The sequence below is a fragment of the Onychostoma macrolepis genome, chromosome 14 (genome assembly GCF_012432095.1).
Source record: "Onychostoma macrolepis isolate SWU-2019 chromosome 14, ASM1243209v1, whole genome shotgun sequence".
NCBI classification, from domain to species: Eukaryota; Metazoa; Chordata; class Actinopteri; order Cypriniformes; family Cyprinidae; genus Onychostoma; species Onychostoma macrolepis.
In genome coordinates, this window is record NC_081168.1 from 12,247,898 (window position 1) to 12,272,470 (window position 24,573).

Consider the following 24,573-nt stretch of genomic DNA (forward strand, 5'->3'; position numbering starts at 1 on the left):
GATTCTTCAGATTCACAGCTCCATGACGGTGCTTCTCCTCTTCAGTTCACCCCACTCATTTTGTATAGGGTTCAGGTCAGAGGACTGGGACAGCCATGGTAAAAGATTCATTTTGTGCTCAGTGACCCATTTTTGTGTTTATGTTTATTTTGGATCGTTATCCTGGTGGAAGATCCAAACACGGCCCATTATAAGATTTCTAACAGAGGCAGTCAGGTTTTGATTTTTTATCATTTGGTATTTGATAGAATCCATGAAGCCATGCTTCTGAATAAGATGTTCGGGACCTCTGGCAGAAAAACAGGCCCACAACATTAAAGATCCAGCAGTATATTTAACTGTGGACATGGGGTACTTTTTTATCCCTGTTTGTACTAAACTCATCTGGTGGGTTTGCTGCCAAAAAGCTCTTTTTTTCAGTTTCATCTGACCATAGAAGCCAGTGCCATTTGAAGTTCCAGTCGTGTCTGACAACTGAATATGCTGGATTTTGGTTTTGGATGAGTGAGGAGAATTTTTCTTGAAACCCTCCTGAACAACATGTGGTGATCTAGAGGATGTTTGATATATATATTTAGGTTTCTGACCCCAAGACTCAGCTAATCTCTACAATTCTCCAGCTGTAATCCTTGGAGAGTCTTTGGCCACTCAAACTCTCCTCCTCACCGCACATTAGGGTGATACACACATCCTCTTCCAGGCAGATTTTTAACATATTTCGTTGATTGGAACCTCTTAATTATTGCCCTGATGGTGGAAATGGGGATTTTTTTTCTTACAGCCACTTTCTATTTTGTGATGCTCAACAATCTTGTTCTGCACATCAGAACTATATTCTTAGGTTTTACTCCTTATATATACTTCAGAGATATTTTACTAATAAGAATTTCTAGGGGTGCCAATAATTGTGACCAAAATTCATTGGAGAAAAACATTTATTTCATCATGAGATTTTCCCCCCACTTTCAATTGTTTTACTTCAATGATAGGTTAGAATTTTGTGAATTTTTTGAGTGAAAGATCAAAAGGATAAACAATGCAGATTTATTTTCATAGCCGCCTTTGCTCATATTTATCAAGGGTGCCAATATTAGTGGAGGGCACTGTATGTCTCTCTTTAAAAAAAAAAAAATAATAATAATAATAATATACTGTATATATCTGACCAAGCTTTCCAATATAACTTAAGTGAATGAGAATGGGGTTATCAAGTTTCAAAATGACATAAACACCTCATAATATGACTAGTGCACTATTTTCAAGTATTCTTGAAGCCACTCGATAGCTTTGTATGACTTGTTCATGAGCAAACTATTTTGTGGGTAAATTATTCTTTTGGGATGGATACTTTGAATGAAAGAAAAAACAAAGATTTAAAAAATCAAGATGCTTTTCCATTTTCAAGCTTGAAATTTAGTCTTCTTATTTTGTCTTCCAAAAAAGGAAAGTCATATAGGTTTGTAACATGAGTTTGAGGAGTGACTGAATTTTCATGTCTTTAAGGGCGGAAATTAAATTTCAGAATGCACCAATATTCAAAATCCCAGTTTATACGGAGATCTCTATGGCTGTACACTTCATCTCTTTGATTTGTTATTACAGAGTGAATCCCCAGAGTGAGGCAGTGAATTGCTGTTTTTATATCATGTGCCTTCTTGGTAATAGCAAACTAACTGCCCGACAGTGTTTGCTTTTACATTTATTTATTGTGCTGCTGACACATTAAGGTTTTAGCCATGAGGAAGAGTTGCCACTAATAGAAAGTTTGGGTAGAGGAAACAGTGTAATTACCTGCTGTAATGCAGTGACTCCAAGACAGACAAAAGCCACCAGTGCTTTTTTTGAAGAGCCAGTTTCTTTTGTGCTGTGATAACCCTAAATTCAAACCCCAAAATATCTACACTTTTGTGGAGACCTTTTTAGGCTCGACACGTGACATTTAGTTCCCAAAAGAGCAACCCTGGCATGATTATTTTCAATTCCAATTCATAGAATCTTTTAAAAGAGCCAAAAGAAAAAAACTTTTTTAGTTTGTTTCTAGGCCACATGTCTCTGTGTGTTGTATTTACTATGGTTAACAATTGCTCAAATTGTGATAATTGTGCTTTTAACCAACCCTGTTTACTTTGGCTCATGTCTTTAACATATATTTCTGAAGGAATGTTTTCATGCAAAAATAAAAATTAATTTATCTTGTGGACTAATTCTTGTAAATTCCCCTGTGTTCTCTTAAATCTATGAGGGACTTCTCTGATTACCTAATGCTGTATAGGACATTCCCGTTCTGAAAGATCCTCAGCAGCTTGTTGTCTGTTGTGACTTCATGGAAGTTTGCACCTTTTTCATTAGCAAAGAACAAGTCAGGTTTCCATATGGAGTCCAGCATAGAGGGGTCCAGGTCTAGAGAAGCATCAGGATATTCACTATAGGCCAATCGAGGGTCATTCCACTGCTGGCGTAGAAAGACGTTAAGCCTATAATCCTGCAGGAAGAGAGAGAGAAAAACCAAAAATGTCCTAAAAAAGGTGCTAAAACCTTATAGGTTAATTTCTGGATTTGATTATTATAAATGTTCCTTTTAGTCTTAATTATTGTTTTTCATTTTAGTTCTTTTTTTCTAACATTTTAATTGCAAACCTAACACAGGCTGAATCAGATATGCTCTTACATTTTTTTTTTTTTTTGCCTTTATTTAACCAGGAGAGAACCTCACTGAGATTAAAAATCTCTTTTCCAGGAGTGTCCTGGCCAAGATAGGCAGCCCAGTTATACAAATACATGTACAACAAAAAACAATACATCACAACAATAAAATATTACAGCATTAGAAGCATTTGCAAATCATTAAATCATTTTCTATTGCACGCAAAAGTGTTTTAAATTTACAAGGAGACACCAACTGATTTAGCCGCAGTTTCATTTGAAGAGAATTCCAGTCATGCAAGTAAATAACTTGTTCTCCCTTGACATTAATTTCTGTTGGAAGTCCTGCATTTCCAATGATCAAATCCCAGGTTAACCGACTAACAGACTGTTAACAATGGCAATCTGTAACGGTGAACTGAAACATTCTGCTGACAGAGACATTTAGTGCTAAGCACAGGCTTTAGAGGTTGGGTATATCACCATTTCATTTTTTCCCTCAAGATCCTGGCCGTTCTCTCAATTTTTCATTTTAATTGCATGGAGGACAGTTCATTATCAGCACATCAGCTGACCCACTGGACTCTAAACTTCTAAGTGATGTGCTCTTCGAGACAAGGAGAAGTCAGGTAAGCGACTAAAACTCACTCAGCAGTAATATAATTGTAACAGAGCATACTGCCTGAAAGAATAGAGAGAGAAAGAGAAGGATGCATTTGAGGTCAAGGTCTGAGCTGCGTAAGTGCAATGCTGAATCTTTGATATTAAACAAAACTGAACCAGTGTGATTACATACCATAGTTGTCTCTGTAATGGATCCAAAGCTGTTGATGAAAATATTACAGGTGACATTTACTGGTGGTCCTGTTGAAATAGAAAGGAGAAGTTTCTTACGTTTAGACTAACACTTTTGATGAATAATGAATGAAGGCAGCCATTTTTGTAGATAGCCCCTAGTCACCATTTACTTTCATTATATAGAAAATGACCAGCTTGAACATTCTGCCTGACATCTCCTTTTGTGGTTCACAGAAAAAGAAAACGTATGGCTATAAAACAACGGTGAGTAAATGATGACAGAATTTTTACATTTTTGGGTGAGCTATCCCTTTAATAATAACAACAACAGAACAGAAAAAGAGCATTCCTGGTCCTTAATGTATTTGGAGTAATAGTACACAGTCAGGTCATTGGGTTCTTTCTACTGTCACCTCATTATGTTTCCAGGAGCAACTATTGTCAAGCTGCTACCAGCTTCACAAGTTATATTGCATATATCCCGACAAATCCAGTTTGTTTACATTCTGTCACACCTTTGAAGTTGGGTCTGATGCGAGCATCATAGCCGGAGGTTCTTCCCATCAGCTTGTCCAGAAAGTCCGATGGGGACATAGGCTTTGGGGCTGTCCTGCTGGAGGACTTTATCTCCTCTTTACAGGAGCCGAGTCTGCCAGAGATAGAGAAAGCGAAGAAGAAGGGGTGTAGAAAAGAAACCAGAAAGAGAAAGATGAGGTAAAGGACGATACAGTCAGTGGTAATGACTGAGAACCGTTTTAACGCATCTTTTAAAAAGAACTGTTCAAAACGTATTGTTGAAAAGACCAGCATCCAACACCAACATCCCAAACTTATGACCTGGAATACTGGTCTATTCAGCAGGGAATACAGAGGCATAATGCATTAAACCTGCATTCTTCATGCTGTGTTTTTACTGAAGCCTGTCACAGTGATCATGGCAAAGAAAAACAGAACCCACTAAATCCCTAGGCAGGGGGAGGCATTGTGTCTGACAGACTGATGGCTCAATTGAAATGCTGCGAATGTCACAGTTAGGGGAAACGACTTTGATTCCAGTTCCAGCGGGACTTAGTCTGTGCCTGACAGACCTGCCAGGCCGGAGCAAGTGGATCCCAGAGGCTCGAGTCTTGGATTCGAATGGATCTTTTTCCTTCTTGATACTTCAGAAGAAGTGTTTTCTGCTTGCTTTTGATCAGTCATGACCCCTGTCCCCAGCTCCCAACCCCCTCCAGAAGGGCCATCAGACTCCCTGTCTCCTCCCAACGTCAAACTTTCTGATCAGTGAGTCTTTCTCAGTGTTTTTACCACAAAAAATATGGAGTGAATTTTAGTGGAAGCTCCCAGGTGAGACTCTACTTAGATTGCATAGTGTTTGAAAAAAAAAGTGTAACCAGAGGCTGTGTTCTTTCCCAAAGCCCTGGAAGATACAAATCTCTCTTGGAGCGAGAAAAAGTCCAATATGGGTTTAAATTTGCCTCACAGGCTCCAGGGCTTCCTCATCATCCAGTTCAGATATTGTTTATCCGAAACAGAAGATAAAGGCTGCTAAATGAATCACCCCCATTTTTTATGTGGTCCAACTGCCTTAGAAAATCTGGCTTTTCGCTCACACTCCCGCTTCGCTTTTCAGCAGGGTTTATGATGAGACCGTGCTAGAATGGAACATGCATTTTTAAAGAGTCACAGGAGAGCGAGGCAGCAATCAAGTTTGTTTCTCAGCCTTGAGTGTCTGACTCACGTTTGCATCCAAGCACCACCAGCATCAGATTTTGTGTATAAACCTCACGGCCCCACGGCTTATACGCCAACTATGCCAAGTTCATATCTAAGTCTTTCTGAACTTGGGAAGCTTCATTCCACTGAGCTCTTTACAGGTTGGTTTTCTTCTTTTTCTTGCTCTTTCTTTCACTTGGAGAGAAACCATATGTTTTATGTTCTCTCTCGTTCTCCCTCTTTCTCTGTCTCACCTAAACAATCAATGTTCTTCTTAACACCACAGTGTATTATGGACAGTCCGATTACATTCTAATCCCCAGTAAAATGGTTTATATAATATGTGGCTCAGGCGCACAAAGAACCGCCATGCCAAGAAGCCATGGCAAAGGGCCATTGCTTGTGTTTGTGCTGGGTGTAATCCATGGTTTCTGTTGTTTTGGTTGTCTGGTATTCAGCACCACTTCAAATATTCCAAAGAGATTACGCAGTTGCATTTGAAATGCATACAAACTTGTCATTTCATGCCAGTGATAAGACTGTCTACAATATCCATTGTGAAGCTGTGGTGGGTGTAATGGTATTATAGTATGCTCTCCATCTGTAATGACAGAATGAAAGGTTTTAATTGTATAAAGCGGTAGAGTCCAGATCCATCCTTGGGAAAAAAGTGGTTAGCCAATATATACCTTATATTTAGATATATGCATTTGCCTTTTATGATGAGAGATGTCATAAGAAAACTGATAAGCCTTTTTTTTTTAATACTAAAAGCATTCTTTTACATGTCAAACTTAAATATATGGTAGGTGGAAGCAATTTTGGCAGCATTACTGAGGTGATGATTTGGCAAATTTCCTCCAAATGGTAGCTGTGTTAATGGCTTCCATGTACTGCGGGGTAAGCTGTGCCAGTGATAGTAAGTTTGGCATTTAAATGCATGAAATACTATTACATTGACCCAGCTGAAAAATTGTAAACCTTTTTCTGACTGGGTTATGGCTATATCTTGTGCATCAAAACAAGATAAGACTTCAGAATGGGATAGTGCACTATTCATTTTTTACGCTTATTTTTGCTTTGACATATGTTTATTTATATTTGCTAGCATTCAGCTTACCCTTTGGCATGATACAATACGTGGCAAGTTTGGTAGTCATATTTTTATGGCCTATGTTATAGATATATGTATAGTTATAGTTTCTTCTGATTTTTGGTTGATAGCAGACTTCCTTAAATATAGTAATTAGGAGGATTAGTTTTGCCTTCTTTTTATCTTTACCTGTCTCATTTTGGACAATGGAAGTAAAAAGTGGAAACAAATTATATTTTAAACTATTTTATAAAATCATTTTTAATTTTTTATCAGTATTTTAAAATTAACATAATGTTTCAATTATTTTGTTATGATTTGTCTTTGGATGCACTATAATGATTTGTCTGAAATATGATTTCCTCTGGTAGCTTGGAAACAATATTTCAGGGCTGCATGTGGAGAAGACCGTTGAAAGACAAATTCCTATGACAGTTATCTTAGTTTGCATGAAATATTGACACATGAAACTCATATTTCCTTTAATACAATTTCCCATGTTAGCAACTATTTCTTGGAATTTGTGACAGGAATGAACATTAACTGAACACGACTAGCTCAGAAAGAACGATAAAACAGAATAACGTAATGGTGGTAATAAATCTGTCAGACAGTCAACAGAAAAGTTCACTAAGGTCACGAATAGAATTATTCACATGCATTGAAAATATTAAATTAGCCAGTCACATGTGATTACCTGCCATGTCTCACAAAAGCAGTACGTCAACAGCATTCAATTAGAAAGTCATTAATTAACTTCGATGATTGACCTGCTGCCCTGTGAAACTATAATTGTCTGGAGGTTTTACTGCACTTGATTATAGAGATGCACAGTGCCTGTGTGTTGAATCTTACATAGCTACTGTCTGTTTTTCAATATTTCTTCTCTTTATTTTTGTCAAGATTAGGTGGAAAGATTCATGACTGGATTTCTCCCCCCATGAGTTCTTAGTCATCAGAAACGGTTTCAGATGGTGAATACATCAGCATAATATTTTAAAGCATGCCTAATTTTTCAACGACAACGCAGAAAAGTTTAGAAGGTGGTACAATTAAAGATTAGAATAAAATTCCCCTCTCTGAACTTTTCAGAGGAGTCTGGGAAATAACTGGGGGGATGTTAACGGAGGCAGATCTAAGCCTGTTTCATGCTGGGCTGTTGCCTTCAACTGGGTGATGACCACAACATTTTTTTTTTTATTACTGTAAGCCTCGAGAGATGGCTGACCCCTTCATCAGCCGTCATGAATTTATAATAACTGCCTTATACCATTGCTAACTTCACAGTATCTCAGATCCATTCCCATAAGACAGAACTGTACACAGCGCAGCAATCCAGTCACGTAACTATGTGAACATGAGAGCTACTCATCAAAGTGTGAGTGGAGTGTTCCTGAGGTGTGGAAATGCTGGGATACAGTGAGAGGGAGTCGCTTAGGGGATTCCATGGCAGATTATAAACACAGATCCGCTGTGGTAGGGATGAAGTGAGAAGCTAGAAATTTTAAGACTGAAAAGCTGAAAGTGAACGAAGAGAAAAACAGTAATTAACTGAATCTAATGTGAAGTGTTTGCCTCTCGTCTGACAGGAACAGCATCTGTCGGCTGGTCATAAGGCCATTGGGGTTGCTGGTAATGGCTCCGCAGGAAGCATTACTGAAGTACCAGAGGCCTGGTTAATGAAAGGGCTTTTTCTTGAATCATTGAGATGCAAGTAAGGGACTTTTAATGAGCCTGACCTTTCAGGGCCCGATACTGCTGTCTGATCCCCGAGTCTCTGTCTGAGGAATGACAAGAATATTTAACACTCATTCCTTGCTCAACACTAGCTCAGATATTTTCTTGTTTTATCAGAATCCTGAAATTAATCACCATCACGGCACCATCATAGGCACACACGCACATAAAAAAAAAGAAAAAAAGCAAGAAAGGATAATGCTTGAAAATCCATTTTAAAAAGCTGTGACAGTTTTGCCTCTCAAAAAGATGTGACTTTAGTTTTTTTCTGATGAAAAAAATCAATGTTTGATTCATTCATGTTAATTGGTTCTGTTGTATTTTTATTTGATTGGTTAAACAGCAAAACATATATAATGGTTCTTTTGACATTATAATATGACAGATTTCTGTTTATTACAGCTTTCTGTCAAGTTTTTTAATAAGACTTGTCATTTTATGTGCCCCAGTTTTGTTTGTTGAAGTCATGGTTTAACTCATAACAGCAAGAAGTAATTTATTTCCTAAATATAATTTAAATTTAAAATTTAGACACATCTTTTAAAAATATTAGCAATTAATGCAGGGGTGGGACTATGGTTGGCCACCCCACTCACAACTGCTGCCTCTCTCTCTTTTTTTTTTTTAGTAGTAGAACATCTTTATGACCACATGAAATGGGAAACATTTCAGACGCGCACTCACTTTACCCCAGCGCCAAGCGCAAGTCAAACCAGCAGAAACTGTAGTGTGCTCGTAGTGCGCTTCAGTTGCACACACAAAGGCGCCGGCGTGCTCTGTAGCCTGTATCATTTCATATCAAAGCGGGAAATATACTATGTGCACGCAATGTCGTGGTTAGTTAAGTCATGAAGTTACCAAAAAGGCATTTAAAGCTGCCTTAAAACTGTGCATGCATGTAATATTTGTTATATATGTTTCTGAAATGCTTTTCCAAAATGTCCTGGAGCATCCCAGCACTGTCTCCCTCATCTAACACACCCGATTCAACTCGTCAGCTCATTAGTAGAGACTTTAAGACCTGAAGTGAGTCAGAAGAGATAAAGAGAGTTGTGAGAAAATACTATGCGTGTCAGATCTGAGTCACGACAGCAGCGGGAGCTTTTAAAGAAATAGTACACAAAATAACCTAATAACCCAGCTGCTGTGATGTCTGTTAATCAAAGAACAAAAGAAAAAAAAAAAAAAAAAAAAAAAAGAGAGGAAATTGATAACTTTTAGAGCTTTAAGGATTTGTCCATATTAAATTTAGAATTTAGTGTTTGATAACTTTATTCAATTTCTGTATATTTCTGCTCAAGGGCACAGGTCTCTAAATATGACATTTATTATAATGGGTTTATGTGAAGATTGTTTTAAGTTCACTTAAATTAGAAGTTGTTATTTTTTAAAATCTAATAAATGTTCAAATTGATAGCTCTCAGTTATACTGTAATGTTGAATGGCTAGTCAATGGTTAAATATTAGGGGGGAAAAAACATTTTCATAGAGATATCAGTAGTATTGGTATCAGTGATACTGGCCTTCAGTCATCAAAAAAAAAAAAAAAAATGCCATTAATATACTGTCTTTGTTGTTTGTACATTAATTTGAAGATTGAATGTGAAATAATTGCAATATAAATAATTTTTAGGAGGAATTAATCGCGATTCATTTCAAACAAAATGTGCAATTAATTTGTTATTTTTTTTAATCCATTGACAGCACTAGTTTAAATTAAATATTTATTTATTAGAATGTGTTGTTAAAACTGTAATACAATGAAGTTTCAAACATTTTTAGTTGGTTTTTATTTGTAATGTTTCTGCTATTCAGATAACTTCAATCAAGTATCAGCTCTCATATTTTTATGTTGGCTAATTGTGAGAGGAAAGATTTAGCCTCTGCACATGTTATGCAGTGCTACAATCTGCCAACTCTTCCAAAGGAAAGTAAATCTGTATAGATTTCAGCCCAGTCAGCTGCAATATTATCAGACAGGCCTTGGGCAACATGCTGGAATGAGAAGCTTCATAAGAGGTCTGACTCTGCTGATACACATGATTTGAGTCCTTATGTTCTTCACAGTAAGTACAGTGCCGCATGTGACCCTCAGCAAGTCCTGGTTTCTCTCATGGGCTTTGAAACTACAATTACAGATGTACAGATAATATTCATTCAGAGATAAATGCTAAAAATACAGACTTTGTCAGAGCCTATGTGAATCGAGAATAACATTTAAAGGCTGATTTTCACATTTCAAAATATATTATTTTGTTTCCCACAGAACAAAATCAGATTTGGAATGACTTGAGGTTGAGTGAATTAGGGGTTAAAGCCCTTTCATAGGGCTGTCTATTATAGAGCCCATTGGACACTTTGAGGTTATCCTTTCTCCGTATGACTCATCATGGCCCCAGAATCCTAAAAATATGATATAAGGGTGAGTAAATGCAGAGAGAATTTGTATTTTTGGGTGAACAATCCCTTTAAGAATTCTGGGGACATGATGACTTTCACCTGAGTATTTTTAAACAGGTTTGTCATGGAAACAGAGGAACTTTAACAAAAGTAACACTGCTGTAAACCTGGAAAGATGTTGGGTATTAGATGCTGGTTTTAATTAGCAACAAGCTTCATCAGAGTTTCTTCAGGTTTTGCTTTGCTATGCTGGTTCACCAGCCAAACTGGTACAAACCATTATGGGAGTTCATCTTGTAGAGCATGATAATCACAATTACCACCCTGTTTTCTATTAGTCCCACACTACACTTTGCACATGACTTGCAAACATATGCTGATAATTGCTTTTCATTAGGGAGCCAGTGATCAGACAGCATATTAATTTTCAAAGTGGCCACTTTTTACCAAAGGCATGGGAAATGATAGTCATTAGACACTCATGAATGGTTGTCCAGATTTTTAGGGCTATTAGCATAATATGAGATGGAGTTTTTACAGGTCTAACAACCTGTCATCAAAATACATCTCTGATCATTTCCTTGAATGCTTGCACTAAAGCATATTTTACCCTTTGGATCTTCATTTATTTTATTTCTTGTGGAGGTTTAGATATGATCATTTGAGTTAAATGTTGTTGTGCATATCTGAATCAGAATAGAATCTACTCCATTGTCAGTTTATTGCTTGTTTACTCAAATCTGTGTCATTAAAAAAAAATGTTAGTTTCAGTCTGGCTTTTCCATTTGGTTTGTTTTCTGTACTTTTTTCTGTCCATGCTTTACATTTTATCAACAGCATCATAGGAGGAATAGGATTTGGTTTTCCTTCTGCAATTTTCCGAGGTGCATTTGTCTTGACTGATGTGATCTATGTCCCTTCTGTGGTAATGTTTCCGTGTCCATGGAGACACAGGGGGATATAGTGGTAGTATGTGGACTCAAATCACCCACTGCCCTTAAGCAGTGACTGGACAGATGCCTCTGTAGAAAAACATGTTTGGAATCTGACACGACTCACACATTACAGGTCAAAGCTGCCCTTTGTGAACATGGAAGTGAAAAAACCTCTAGAATAAACTACATTTGTCAGCGATAATCTCACCACAGGAATACCTTGCAAGCCTTCAGTTTGATTTTTTTTTCTAGGCTGACATTCACGTAGGAATTACCAGAAGCAGTAAAAGGTAGAATAGACGGACCATGCAGAAATCAGACCACTAAATATGGTGGCTGTAGTAATGGTGAATCTAGAGAATATCGCTGGCATTTTTTTTTTTTTTTTTTTACCTGCAGAAGTTTTTTCATCAATCTGGTTTTAGAGTGAGCTTGAACGCTCTAAAATCATTAGCGATGCTTCACAGCTCTTTCCCAAGAAGGTTTATTCCTCACTGTTTACAAATCCTGCATCGTTATTAGTGCCTGTAGAAAACTCATTGTTCTAAACTAGATCTATGATGTGGTGCAAAAGCAACTCAGTGGAAATGTATATTGCAAGTATAAAACTCAGCTCATAACTTTATTAAAAGTCAAGCTCAGCTGAAATTCCTCATAGCCCACAGATTACACATTTTAATTCATAATGTAGTCTTTAACCTTGGGGGAGGCTGTCTCTGACATCTCATAAGACCCATTAGATTAGATCATTTTTCAATGCTAAATTTATTCTCTGTTGCTGAAAACCTTGAGAAATGCATTTAATGCCGTGATGGTCTCATTTTTTAATCTGATCTTCCTCTTTGCCCCTAGCCACCGCTCTCCCCAGATTCACGATTTATTTAAACTGTGGTTTAGCTGCCAAGCTATCAGCTTACTGCTCTGGTGTGCCATAATTAAGACACAAGAGCTGTTTTTGAAGTTTATACTGACTTGCAGGGAAACATGATACTGTAAGCATTTTTTCCAATCCATAAATTGTATTTATCTGTTATAACCTTTATTATTCTCTTTTTGATCACAAAAGGAATTAATTGAATGATTTGCATAAATATTTGAATGTGAAACTGAATGCACAATTCATCTCCCAGCAACTGTCTTTTGAAAAAATTAGACGTAATTGGCAGTACAGTATGTAGTGCAAAAAAAGTCATCAGTGTTGCTTGGTTACATAAAGCCCCATAGTGTCAATTAATAGAATAGGCTTTGTTGTGCAAGTAATTTTTGTGAAAACCACTCATCTGATTGTTTATTCACCAAGGCTGTTATTTACATTAATTGTAATCAAACCGTAGCATAGCTAATTCGTACATCATCCCACAAAAATGTACAACAAATGAGCCCACCTGCTTTTCCCACTTAATTTGTAGACAATCAAACAAACAAAGATATGAATAAATTACCATTTAGATACAGCACCATTAAAAAAGTTAAATGTAAAAGAAAGTTCCCCAATATCTACTATTGTCCTCTTAGCCCTCATCTTATTCCCTTACAGAGATAGACCTTGGGTCAGTCGGGAATGTCTGTTGTCAGTCTGCGAGACAGCGCTCCAACTTCTCTGATTACTTGTCTGATGGTGCCAGTGCTCTGACAGAGAGCTGTGATGGGTCTTTTTGTGACGTGATCTGTGCTGTCAGGGCAATAAGCAGTGAAGCCTATCAGATTCACCCTCCCAAGAGGGTCCTACAGGCCCGTCTCTCATCAGGGACCATGGATGACATTTCAGGATCGTCAATCTGCCATTCAGTGTTTTAGACCTTTCCTTTTCAGTGTGATCATTACACATTTTTGTGGTACCAGAAGCAGTAAAAGGTAGAATAGACGGACCATGCAGAAATCAGACCACTAAATATGGTGGCTGTAGTAATGGTGAATCTAGAGAATATCGCTGGCATTTTTTTTTTTTTTTTTTACCTGCAGAAGTTTTTTCATCAATCTGGTTTTAGAGTGAGCTTGAACGCTCTAAAATCATTAGCGATGCTTCACAGCTCTTTCCCAAGAAGGTTTATTCCTCACTGTTTACAAATCCTGCATCGTTATTAGTGCCTGTAGAAAACTCATTGTTCTAAACTAGATCTATGATGTGGTGCAAAAGCAACTCAGTGGAAATGTATATTGCAAGTATAAAACTCAGCTCATAACTTTATTAAAAGTCAAGCTCAGCTGAAATTCCTCATAGCCCACAGATTACACATTTTAATTCATAATGTAGTCTTTAACCTTGGGGGAGGCTGTCTCTGACATCTCATAAGACCCATTAGATTAGATCATTTTTCAATGCTAAATTTATTCTCTGTTGCTGAAAACCTTGAGAAATGCATTTAATGCCGTGATGGTCTCATTTTTTAATCTGATCTTCCTCTTTGCCCCTAGCCACCGCTCTCCCCAGATTCACGATTTATTTAAACTGTGGTTTAGCTGCCAAGCTATCAGCTTACTGCTCTGGTGTGCCATAATTAAGACACAAGAGCTGTTTTTGAAGTTTATACTGACTTGCAGGGAAACATGATACTGTAAGCATTTTTTCCAATCCATAAATTGTATTTATCTGTTATAACCTTTATTATTCTCTTTTTGATCACAAAAGGAATTAATTGAATGATTTGCATAAATATTTGAATGTGAAACTGAATGCACAATTCATCTCCCAGCAACTGTCTTTTGAAAAAATTAGACGTAATTGGCAGTACAGTATGTAGTGCAAAAAAAGTCATCAGTGTTGCTTGGTTACATAAAGCCCCATAGTGTCAATTAATAGAATAGGCTTTGTTGTGCAAGTAATTTTTGTGAAAACCACTCATCTGATTGTTTATTCACCAAGGCTGTTATTTACATTAATTGTAATCAAACCGTAGCATAGCTAATTCGTACATCATCCCACAAAAATGTACAACAAATGAGCCCACCTGCTTTTCCCACTTAATTTGTAGACAATCAAACAAACAAAGATATGAATAAATTACCATTTAGATACAGCACCATTAAAAAAGTTAAATGTAAAAGAAAGTTCCCCAATATCTACTATTGTCCTCTTAGCCCTCATCTTATTCCCTTACAGAGATAGACCTTGGGTCAGTCGGGAATGTCTGTTGTCAGTCTGCGAGACAGCGCTCCAACTTCTCTGATTACTTGTCTGATGGTGCCAGTGCTCTGACAGAGAGCTGTGATGGGTCTTTTTGTGACGTGATCTGTGCTGTCAGGGCAATAAGCAGTGAAGCCTATCAGATTCACCCTCCCAAGAGGGTCCTACAGGCCCGTCTCTCTCATCAGGGACCATGGATGACATTTCAGGATCGTCAATCTGCCATTCAGTGTTTTAGACCTTTCCTTTTTCAGTGTGATCATTACACATTTTTGTGGTAACTGATGTTCTAGTTTGAAAAAAATCAAACCCTTCTGTAAAGACCAGCATATGTTAACTCTGTTTCAAAACTTGGTTAGCAGTCTTGCTGCATAATGCCTTTTATCATATATTAATACTTTTCAGTATTAAGCGATTTAGGTGATTTTATGATTTTCTCACCTTGTCTGCAATCTTGGATGTTTTTTCATAACCTTAAACAAAATCAAGTAAGTTTTTCCCTTCTACACTGTTCAAAATTTTGGGGTCAGTAAGATTTTTTTAATGCTTTTGAAAAGTCTCTTATGCTTACCATGGCTGTACTTATGTAATCAAAAATAGGCATACTGAGAAATATTACAATTTAAAATAAATGTTTATTTTAATATGTTTTAAAATGTAATTAATTCCTGTCATTAATCCTGTCTTCAGTGTCATGTGATCCTTTAGAAATCGTTCTAATATGCTGATTTGCTCAAAAAACATTTCTCATTATTATCAGTGTTGGAAAAGACTTGTGCTGCTTAATATTTTGTAGAAACTGTGATAGTTGTTTTCAATTATTTAAATTTTTTCGGGAAATAGAAAGTTCAAAAGAACAGCATTGAAAGAGAAATCTCTCGTAACAGTGTAAAAGTCGTTGTCACTTTTGAGCAATTTAATGCATCCATGCTAAACAGTATTACAGTTTTTTATAATCGCTATGACATTTTTTCCAATACTTCTAACAATTTTCCTAAACTCTTAACGCACCTACAACACACAATTGACAAAACAGTTAATTTCATGTTCAAAATCACACACTGCAAACTAAACTCTAACACGAATTTTCAAAATACAATAATATACTAACACAATACACTACATCTACCTAAACACTGCAAACATGTCTCAAAATCAAATTATTATTCCAAAACACTAACACATGTTCTCTTCCAACAGGAACATTTAGTTGATCATAGGACAATATCATAAAAATACTAACATCAAATGGAATTACAGAAACTATTATTTTAGGTGTCAGGTCTGACCTTACAGTAATACAGTATATTGCATTGATCATAGATTGTGTTTTACACTACAGTTTGTTTTTCTTTTTGGGTTTAGTAAATGCATGTATTTTGTCTTATTGCTGCAGAAATTCAATACAAAATTTGAATGACCCATCTCAGAGTAGCTTTATAGAATGAACGGTTTATGGGAGAAAAAGAGACTGAGACAGAATTGCTGCAGTAAAGGCTTTATTTGCAACAGGACATTAGAAAAACAAGAAAGAAAACAAGAATGCATGAAAACAAAAGATATGCAATATTCTGTCATTTATTATGTGAAAGTACAAAATATACAAACAGAAAAAGCCACAGAAGAATTATAAATAAATGTAATCTAATCTGCCCGGCCTTCTGCATTTGGCCACATGTTCTCATCCATATCACACCTGATATCTTCTCTGGCAAGGCTTCTTGGGAAGAATCTTTTGGTATGCCTTATCCTTCCTGGTATTGTTCAGCTGTGATGTCTTGGCATTCAGCATCCATTGCATCCTGGAGGGACATTTGACCCTGTGAATGATGGTCAAAAACCTTCCATCTCCAGGCTCAGAAAAACTTCTCAATGGGGTTGAGGAAAGGGGAGTAAGGGGCAAGGAAAGGAGACATCATTCTCGAATGGGTGTCAGACCAGGCTCTGACTGCACTGGAAATGGTGGAATGCCACATTGTTCCATGTGATCACATATATTGGCAAGTGGTCTCCCACCTGTCCCCTTTCTCTGGCACCAATCTTTGGTGCAGATCTTCTAAAATATCCAACCCGATCTCATGAAAGTGCATAAATAGTACGCCAAATAAAAATGAAAACTCATGGTATTGATGGGTAGGATTAGGGTTGTGGGGTAGATGCGTATTATATGCACGTGAAAACCTGCGTTTTATATGCACGCCAAACACGTTTGTATCATATATATGCCAAAGTCCATTTTTCTGTATCAATACCATGAGTTTTCATTTTTATTTGGCATACTATTTATACGCACTTTCATGAGACCGGGCTCAAACTATCACAATTAAGCAGGAGTGCACTTTTCCACACAAGATCGGCCCAAAGAGGTCTTCTTTTACTGTATATATGGTCATGCGACTGAAAGAACCTCAACACCTAAGTGTGTTTCCTAGATGGGAATCAGCTGTAATTTCTATATTTGCATAGCTTCAATCACCTGTTTCTCATTAGCAATGGAATAAAATACAAGGGACATATTTGTGTTTCAATTCACAATATGAACAGCTGTTCACTTTGACTTTAGCCTATAAGTTAGTTTTAGAACATGATGTTATCTGTTCTGATATACAGTGTGAAAGCATTTGAAAATTTGGCTGTAAAATTACATTGTTTTGGTCTTGATTGAGCTTGTGTGTGAAAGAAGTTCAAGCATTTTAAATTTGTGTTACCTGTATGCATTTTGTGTCAAAGCAACAAGAAATGTGTTAATTGTATAGCCTACACAGACGGATGTTGTGCTAACCGTGTTAAGAGTTTAGGAAAATTGTTAGAAGTATTGGAAAAATTGTCATAGCGATTGTAAAAAAACTGTAATATTTGTATTAATTAATTCTGAATAGTACTGACTATTTTAAAATATCCTGACAGTGTAAGTTTTAATTCTAAAAAAGTATGTTTTACACAAAATCTGTGTGCTTTGTACTGTATAAGAGAAAAAATGGAATGATGATTTTAACTGAAATGCATCATTTTTCTGAAACCTAAATGGAAACTCTCTGCTCCACTGTCTCCAATGCAAAGACGTCACCACAGAGAAGAAAGATTAGCCTCCTGGCAGAGGAGCGCTGCCGTGATTTTTCTCTGTGTGTCCATTCAGGTTAATGAAATGAGAGTTCAGAGAAATTGGGCTGGAATTCAGGTGTGACAGAGAAATGAAGGCCAGGAAACGGAAGAGTTTAATGAGTGAAGTTGAGCTGCACTCTCTGTCACTCTCTGCTTCCCTTCTCTGTGACAGACAACGCTATTTCCTACTTATACCCAACAACACATCTCACACGAGTACGTATGTACAGTAAATGTCTAATTAGGACCTGCAGCATGCTACCACAGGATGATAAATGTGGTCCATTAAATGTTTGTGCTGTATGAATATGGATGGACGTGTCAGTTCTCATCAGGTTCTGGATTATTTCCACGGACTTAAATGAGTCGATCCACTCTGAGATCTGCTTCTTGTTGTTTCACACATTTATCTGCTACCCTGTCTAGCTTGCTCAGGTAATGAGGCCCTCCTGTCTGCTCGCCTTAGGGGCTGTGGCGCTCTTGCAGTTGTGCTGGGTAGTTCACAGCTCTCCTCCCTGTTTTCACTAACTCTCCCTCAGGTGGTCCTGACTCATTCTACCTTCACATGAGTTCAACAACGCTCCACCTGTCTGTGAAGCCTGTACTATGGGACTGGTGCCGATTTGGGCAGAAAAGTGTGCAGAGAGGTCACTCGCTGTGTTTTAGAGCCTCCAGCTGTTCCAGCTCTCAATGTCGGTGTGTGCTTCTGCTTTGCATGAAAGAGACTGAGGACCACAATGGCTTGTGTTTGCGTGTACCTTCCCAGTCTTCCTGGGATTCTGGGAAAGGAACTCTTTGAGGTCCTGTGGTGCACTGTGGCTTCTCAGCATATGTTTCAAAAATAATTTTTGTTTTTCTTTCTGAACATATACATTGCCATTTTTAAATTATCAGTGCTTTTGATACTGTATTGTAATGTAGTTTAAATATTTAAAGAGTATTTTTGCTGTTAAAACATTATTATAAATTCTCTTTTAGCTCATGTGAACGCACAGAAACATTGGAAAATTTAAGCGGTCACAGACACATTGCAGTCCTCATTCAATTGAAGAGCAGTGCTTACCAGAGGTAATGACACACAGTGAAACATAATTTGCTGTTATTTCACACTAAATTATGCTAAGCTAAGCTAAATGTGACATTTATTATAATGTGTTTGTGGTACACCTGCTATTTAAAGTTTATTTACAGTACATTAAAAGTTCTCAAAGATTTATCAAGTTCTTCTATTGTTATATATATGTGTGTGTGTGTACTGTATATATATATATATATATATATATATACATATATATATACTGTATATATAAACAGTCTGATAATTTACAATTTAGACTTGTTAAATGGTTTTAAAAAATAATTTTATCTATAAAAATATCTGTGCCTTTGATAGTATTGGTACAGAACTCTTGCTACTGATTACTAACAATCAGTATTACCCAGCCTTATTCTGTGAAAGAATGACTGCAAAATAGCATTTTCTATATAGTATTAATTTCATGTGACCGCTTATTCAGTTGATACTTCCACAGTAGTGTGTTCCTGATAGTGTCAGAATGCTTGCATGTTTATCAGTTTCTGAAATCTGCCGAGGAAGTTTAAAACTTTGACAAATGCAGTGTCGTCTGAATATCTCAGGCGTAGAAACAATTTGCATACAATGCACTGCATGGATGCTGCACATTTAAATTTTTTTCATCTGTATGCGATTTTAAACGCAGGTACTGTGATAAATGATTACATATGGTCTGGATGAGCCGTCAGGGTTCTCATGCTAGCGTAATAAGGTCAGGATGTTCCTCTCACGTTTATGGAGTGAGGCACATGGGACTTTAGATAGTCTGCTCAAGCACACCTGAAATAACCACTTTAATTGGAGCACTCTCCAATGCACCTCACTACTGTGAACACCGGCAGAGTAACAAATGATTTTTTCAGGCACTGTTGACCCACTGCAAACGAGTAGATTTTGGAGCCGGTTCATGCAGGAAGAGCTGTGATTAATCTTTAAAAACAGAGAGAGGTACAGTTGCTCTCCCCTGAAGCGCTCAGTGTGGGTGGTATGTCATACACAAGCATCCTAGAGGCACTTAGTGGATGAAGTCCATACTTTGCTTAAGGGGGTAAAGGGATCCAGAGTCTAGACTAAGTTTGGCCTCACTCCCAGAAGCTCATCTGTATAAGTCTAAGAGACTATGTGCAGGACAGCACTGCTTCTTACTAAAAACAACTATAGAGAGTAAAATTCCTTCACTTCTTGTTCATTTACCTCAAAGATGATTCGTATTTCTGTGATTGTTCCATTCCTTATGAAGTGTCGTTTTCTTGTGAAATGCACTGAAGCGGGTAAAACCAGGAAGTAACTAATCTCCTCTTGTTATAAGGCTGTTTTCACACTTGTTGCGTCTTTTTAACATTGCACTTTTAGGTTTAGACCATGGCATGTCAGCATCACAAGCACTAATGTCAGCTGTTTGCCACTGTAATGCAGTGTTAATCATTGGGTTGACAGTGAATCAGTTTGATTTGTGATTTACTGGCTTTTGATTGACTACATTGAAAAGATTTGATTTAGTATTTTTTATTTTCTTATGTATTTATTGTATTCTTTACAGATGGCATGTGATGAAAATCGCAGTCCTCACAATTCAAAATCCAAATCAACAAACGATGGATAAAACAAAGTTATTTCTTTTTTTAAGGTAATCTGTTACATTTGGATCTTGTGCTACTTCCATTTCATTGCAACTTTAAATTCTTTCCTTAGTGTATATTAATAATTTGATTTGTGTTTTTAATCAACTATTAGCCAACACAAAAGATTCTCTTTCAAAAATCTTTCACACCAGCCAAACAACTGTAACAAATGGCCTCAGATCACACCAAAAGCTCTAGTGTGAAGTGCCCTAAAACGTTTGAACGTAAAATCCTTTCTGGGGTGTTTGAGAAACAGACTTTCAGATGAAGCCACCATGCTGCATGCCTCGAATGGCTCTGCACTGATTTAACTGCTAATAGCTCTGTGTTCTTCCATGCTGTGTCCAAGCAGGGAATGTAGTCTCCAATCAGGAAGGTACACTGACAACACAACAGTCACACAGACAGAAATGGATGCAAATATTCTCTCTGACCTCCAGGAATACTCCACTGGTGCCATTAGTCAGTGCAAACAGTGCCTAATGTAGTCTGGCTTGGGCCAGGAAGATTGGTGGCCAGAAACCTTCTTCTTGGACATCAAGATGAGGGTGAAAAAAAGACAGAGAAGAAAGGGAAAACAGGGAAGCGATGTGGGAAGACCCGATGAGCTGATAGTGGAGCGCTTGGGTAATGGATGAGGCATGGGCATGCAGCTGGTTGTGCAGACAGAGATAAAGAGAAAGTCGGCATGGTCATGCATGTCTAATTCCATCTTTTGGCTCTAGCTCTATCCCCTGGCAAACAGAAGGGAGCTTATACAGGTTGTATACAATATGTAATATATTTCTTAATAATTTTATTTTGTCTTAGCTGGTTAAATAAAACTCCAAACAGGCGAGATTACTAGGACTACTTGTCACATAGAGATGTTGTCAAAAGGGCTAGTAAATAAGATAAAGTAAAATTACACAAATGCTTGATTGTCTAGCAGTGGCTTTGTATACTGGTTTTAAGCACCCATTTTACTTCATAAGCCTCTAAAAAATATATTTTTTAAAATTGCAGCTATAGAATTATTAATTTTATCTTCCAAAATAAAAATCCAATATCATAACTTTTTACTTTTCCTGTTAGGTAAACAACTGAAGTTAAACGTTTTATATGTGAATAAATTAAGCTTTTATTTATTTATATATTTATTTAATTAATTTTCACAGTCATTTTACTTTAATTTGACATTTTTTGCTGATTAATTATTATTTGTTTGTGTGTGTTTCATAATTTGACTTAAATTGTACTGAAAAGCCCATAATAGGATGATTATTAATATGATGACAAGTTACATTGTGACAACTTACCACACTATAGGGGGTCAACATGTGTTCAGTAAACTGTATTTGTTTTTCCTGCGTAATGATGGTAAAAATGTCAGTGATTTTTATTTATTTTTATTTTTTTATAGTGCAAATCAACCCATGAAATTTTCACTGGCGTCAAAAGTGAGACTTCTAACTTTGGTTACTCCTATAGCATACTATATTTATGTTCATGATACATAATAGTTTGGGTGGCGTTTCCACTCCCTTAAATCAAGGGGGAAAATATTGGCAAAAGTAAATAGAAAATTAGATTTTTTCAGAATAAAACATCTACCTATATTAGGACCATAAGCATTTTATTGTTTATTAGACTGATGCCATACAGTCATAAGAACTGACATAACTATCTCTGTAATGGCCTTATGTCTATTTGTCTTAGAAATATAGCAATAGTATTTTACGGTAAATACCATTAACTCAGACTCAGTGGCTCCATCCTCATGACCTGTTGTACCTCCCTTGTCAAGACAGTCAGTCAGTCAGTCATGCTAATGATTCTGAACATATTTCTGAATCGTGTGGCATGACCTTAGGCTGTTTGTGTCCTCCTTGACCACTGCTGCTTTGCTCTTGAGAAACTGCAGCTGCTTCCGTTTTTCCATTAGGAAAAAAAATCATCTGTCGTACTGGGTTAATGGATAAGGCCATAAGCTAAATAGATCAATAAACCAGAATTGTCATGGCAACTGACCGGCAGAGCAAATCTCCAGCCGCTAGCATCAGCGCTCTCGTAACTGCCGTGACACCAGAAATATCAATAAACCAAACACTGGGTCGGTACAGCCCAGTTTCTGAGCCCATCTGGAGGTCAGAGCGTTAGTCAGGCATTTACTGAAAGCTGTGATTATCACTATTGAATTTAATTTGTTCCTACAATAGTGGGCCAGAGTCAAGGGGTGCCCTTATAGAGGGTAATAATTTATTCAGCGTTCAGTGGAATTACACGGCTCCAGCGTGCTTGTGTTCTCATTTCATGCTGAAAAAAGTGCCGCCTCGCTCCCTGACATTGTGTTATCTGACGCGCACAGTTGTAATCCCCAATTCAACTTCCATCTCCCTCCACCCACCTCCCAAAACTGCTTCACCAGCCATGCGTGACATAGGCTAGTGAACAGGAAAGTGGAGCAAAAGATAAAGAGAGAGACAGAGAGACTGATGTGTCCTGGTGGGTATTGTCACTTGTGTTTACTATCCATCCCTAAAGTAAATGACCTTGTGTCATGTAGCACAGTCTGGGGATGTGTTGTTTGCATGCTTCATTTTCCTGATCTGCAGGTATTGCGCTCATTCGTTCCCAATGGCTATGAAATTGTATTATTTTTTCATTAGAAACAGCACCTCCTGCCAAGACCTCTGTTTGCTTCCTTTTATCTTTTTGAAAGATCCTCAGGATTAGATGAGTCAAAGCTGTCCAGCTGTTATGAGATCCTCTGCTTCAGCCAAACAACTTTTGTTGTACTATCATTGGATGTGACAAAGTGACTGGCATGCACAGTGGCAAGACAAATGCTCTGTTCCAAAACCTGTAGTTAGCTGAATATAGAGGCAGAATTTGAAGGCATGAAAGGCTGTTTAGGTGCTGCTACCTAAGACACCAAATTCTTTGTAGATATGATATTCCAGTGTTTCCCATTAAGTCTACACTTACACTTCTCATAACAACATAAAAGATCGTGAAATTTGCTGCATTTCATTGGCAAAGCATCTATCAATCGAACTAATCAAAATCATGATATGGCTTAATGCATTTATCAAATTGCTAAAGGTTGCGATTTCATTAAATACATTAATAGTCTGTTGCATTGTGTTCATTTACATGCGAGCATCTTAGAGCTGCTCGGATCACAGTAATGCTGTAGTAAACTCCATTTCTCCATGTACTGTGAGTTTAATGTGCATAGTTATGCCTTTTCACATCATTTTCAACGGTTTTGTACACACATGATTACAGCATTTTCTTGGCTTTGTAATGAAATGCCTTTGTAAACCTATTATCACAGAAATCTAAAGGCCTCTCTGCAGTTTTCTGCCGAAATTATTAAAGTTCTATTGCAAGGTTAGAAATGAAGACATAATTATTGTAATTTTGCTACTGTAGTGTACCATTGCTACCAGTGCATCATAGTGATGTATTTCTTAATGATATAAAATTAATAAATAAAAATATGAATAATAACATTAAAATGTGAATGTAATGTGAACAGAGACACTATCACAACTAAAAGAAAGAAAAAAAGTTTGAGTTAAGTCCTTAAAGTCAGTGCAAAGAAAATTCAATTTTGTTAACTGAAACATGGTTGAAGCTGTTTCTCTTTAAAAGTGATGCATTGAACATTAAATTCTTATGGCCCTAGAAGGTCTAAGGTCTATGCACCATTTTATTAACTCCATACTAAAAACCTTAGTTATAAAAAAGCTCTTACAATAGTTTGGTGTAATTAAAAATGAATCATATTTTACAATATTTGTGAGACAGTATTGCTAGCTTAGCAACAGGCTAACATTAAAGTACTCCCATACACTATTTGTGCAGAGCAGAGACTTGCTGCTATGAACATTCCATGTTTGAGGCTCTGTGGTGGTATTGATGCTTCCATAGAAGACAGGGTCCTAATTAGTTGCCTTTCAGTACATTTTGGAACAGCACACTATATAGATTTCCATAGAGTATAGATTTCTTCAAACATTGATCTATATAATGTTCCATCTCCCCTCCCACTAATTCATTGGATGCTAACCTGTTTTGCCGTCTCTGAATTAGTAACAACATAAAGACTCCTTTATGTGCTTTTAATTGCGCTGAAAGTAATGTAGCAACCTCCAGTAGGGCTTTTCCAACTGGGCTTCAATCTGTCAAACCACGAGCAGGAGGAGAATCCCACAGGCCCTTCATTTAAATGAGGCGCTGTGGCCCAACCACATTAGTTACACTTCATGTTGTGCTTCTCTTGCTGTGGTGCTGTATGGGAGCTGGCAGTGGAAAGAAATTCATTTCACCACAGCCCACTGGCT

At 37.1% G+C, this 24,573-nt stretch overlaps 1 protein-coding gene and 1 long non-coding RNA gene across 3 annotated transcripts in view; one reads left to right on the forward strand and one right to left on the reverse strand.

The window, feature by feature from the left end:
* glra4a (glycine receptor, alpha 4a) overlaps window positions 1-24,573 on the reverse strand; it is a 41,701-nt gene that overhangs the window by 11,492 nt on the left and 5,636 nt on the right. For both annotated transcript variants that reach the window (XM_058798902.1, XM_058798903.1), the window contains exons 2-4: window positions 3,957-4,090; window positions 3,440-3,507; window positions 2,259-2,482 (exon numbers count right to left, since the gene is read on the reverse strand). In XM_058798902.1, the coding sequence (XP_058654885.1) occupies window positions 2,259-2,482; window positions 3,440-3,507; window positions 3,957-4,090 (426 nt within the window). The remainder of the gene's footprint in view (window positions 1-2,258; window positions 2,483-3,439; window positions 3,508-3,956; window positions 4,091-24,573) is intronic.
* The window catches only part of LOC131553917 (uncharacterized), a 34,750-nt gene that overhangs the window by 4,452 nt on the left and 5,725 nt on the right, over window positions 1-24,573 (forward strand). Inside the window, exons 2-3 of the long non-coding RNA XR_009274293.1 lie at window positions 3,148-3,272; window positions 3,676-3,705. This is a non-coding gene — a long non-coding RNA (uncharacterized LOC131553917). The remainder of the gene's footprint in view (window positions 1-3,147; window positions 3,273-3,675; window positions 3,706-24,573) is intronic.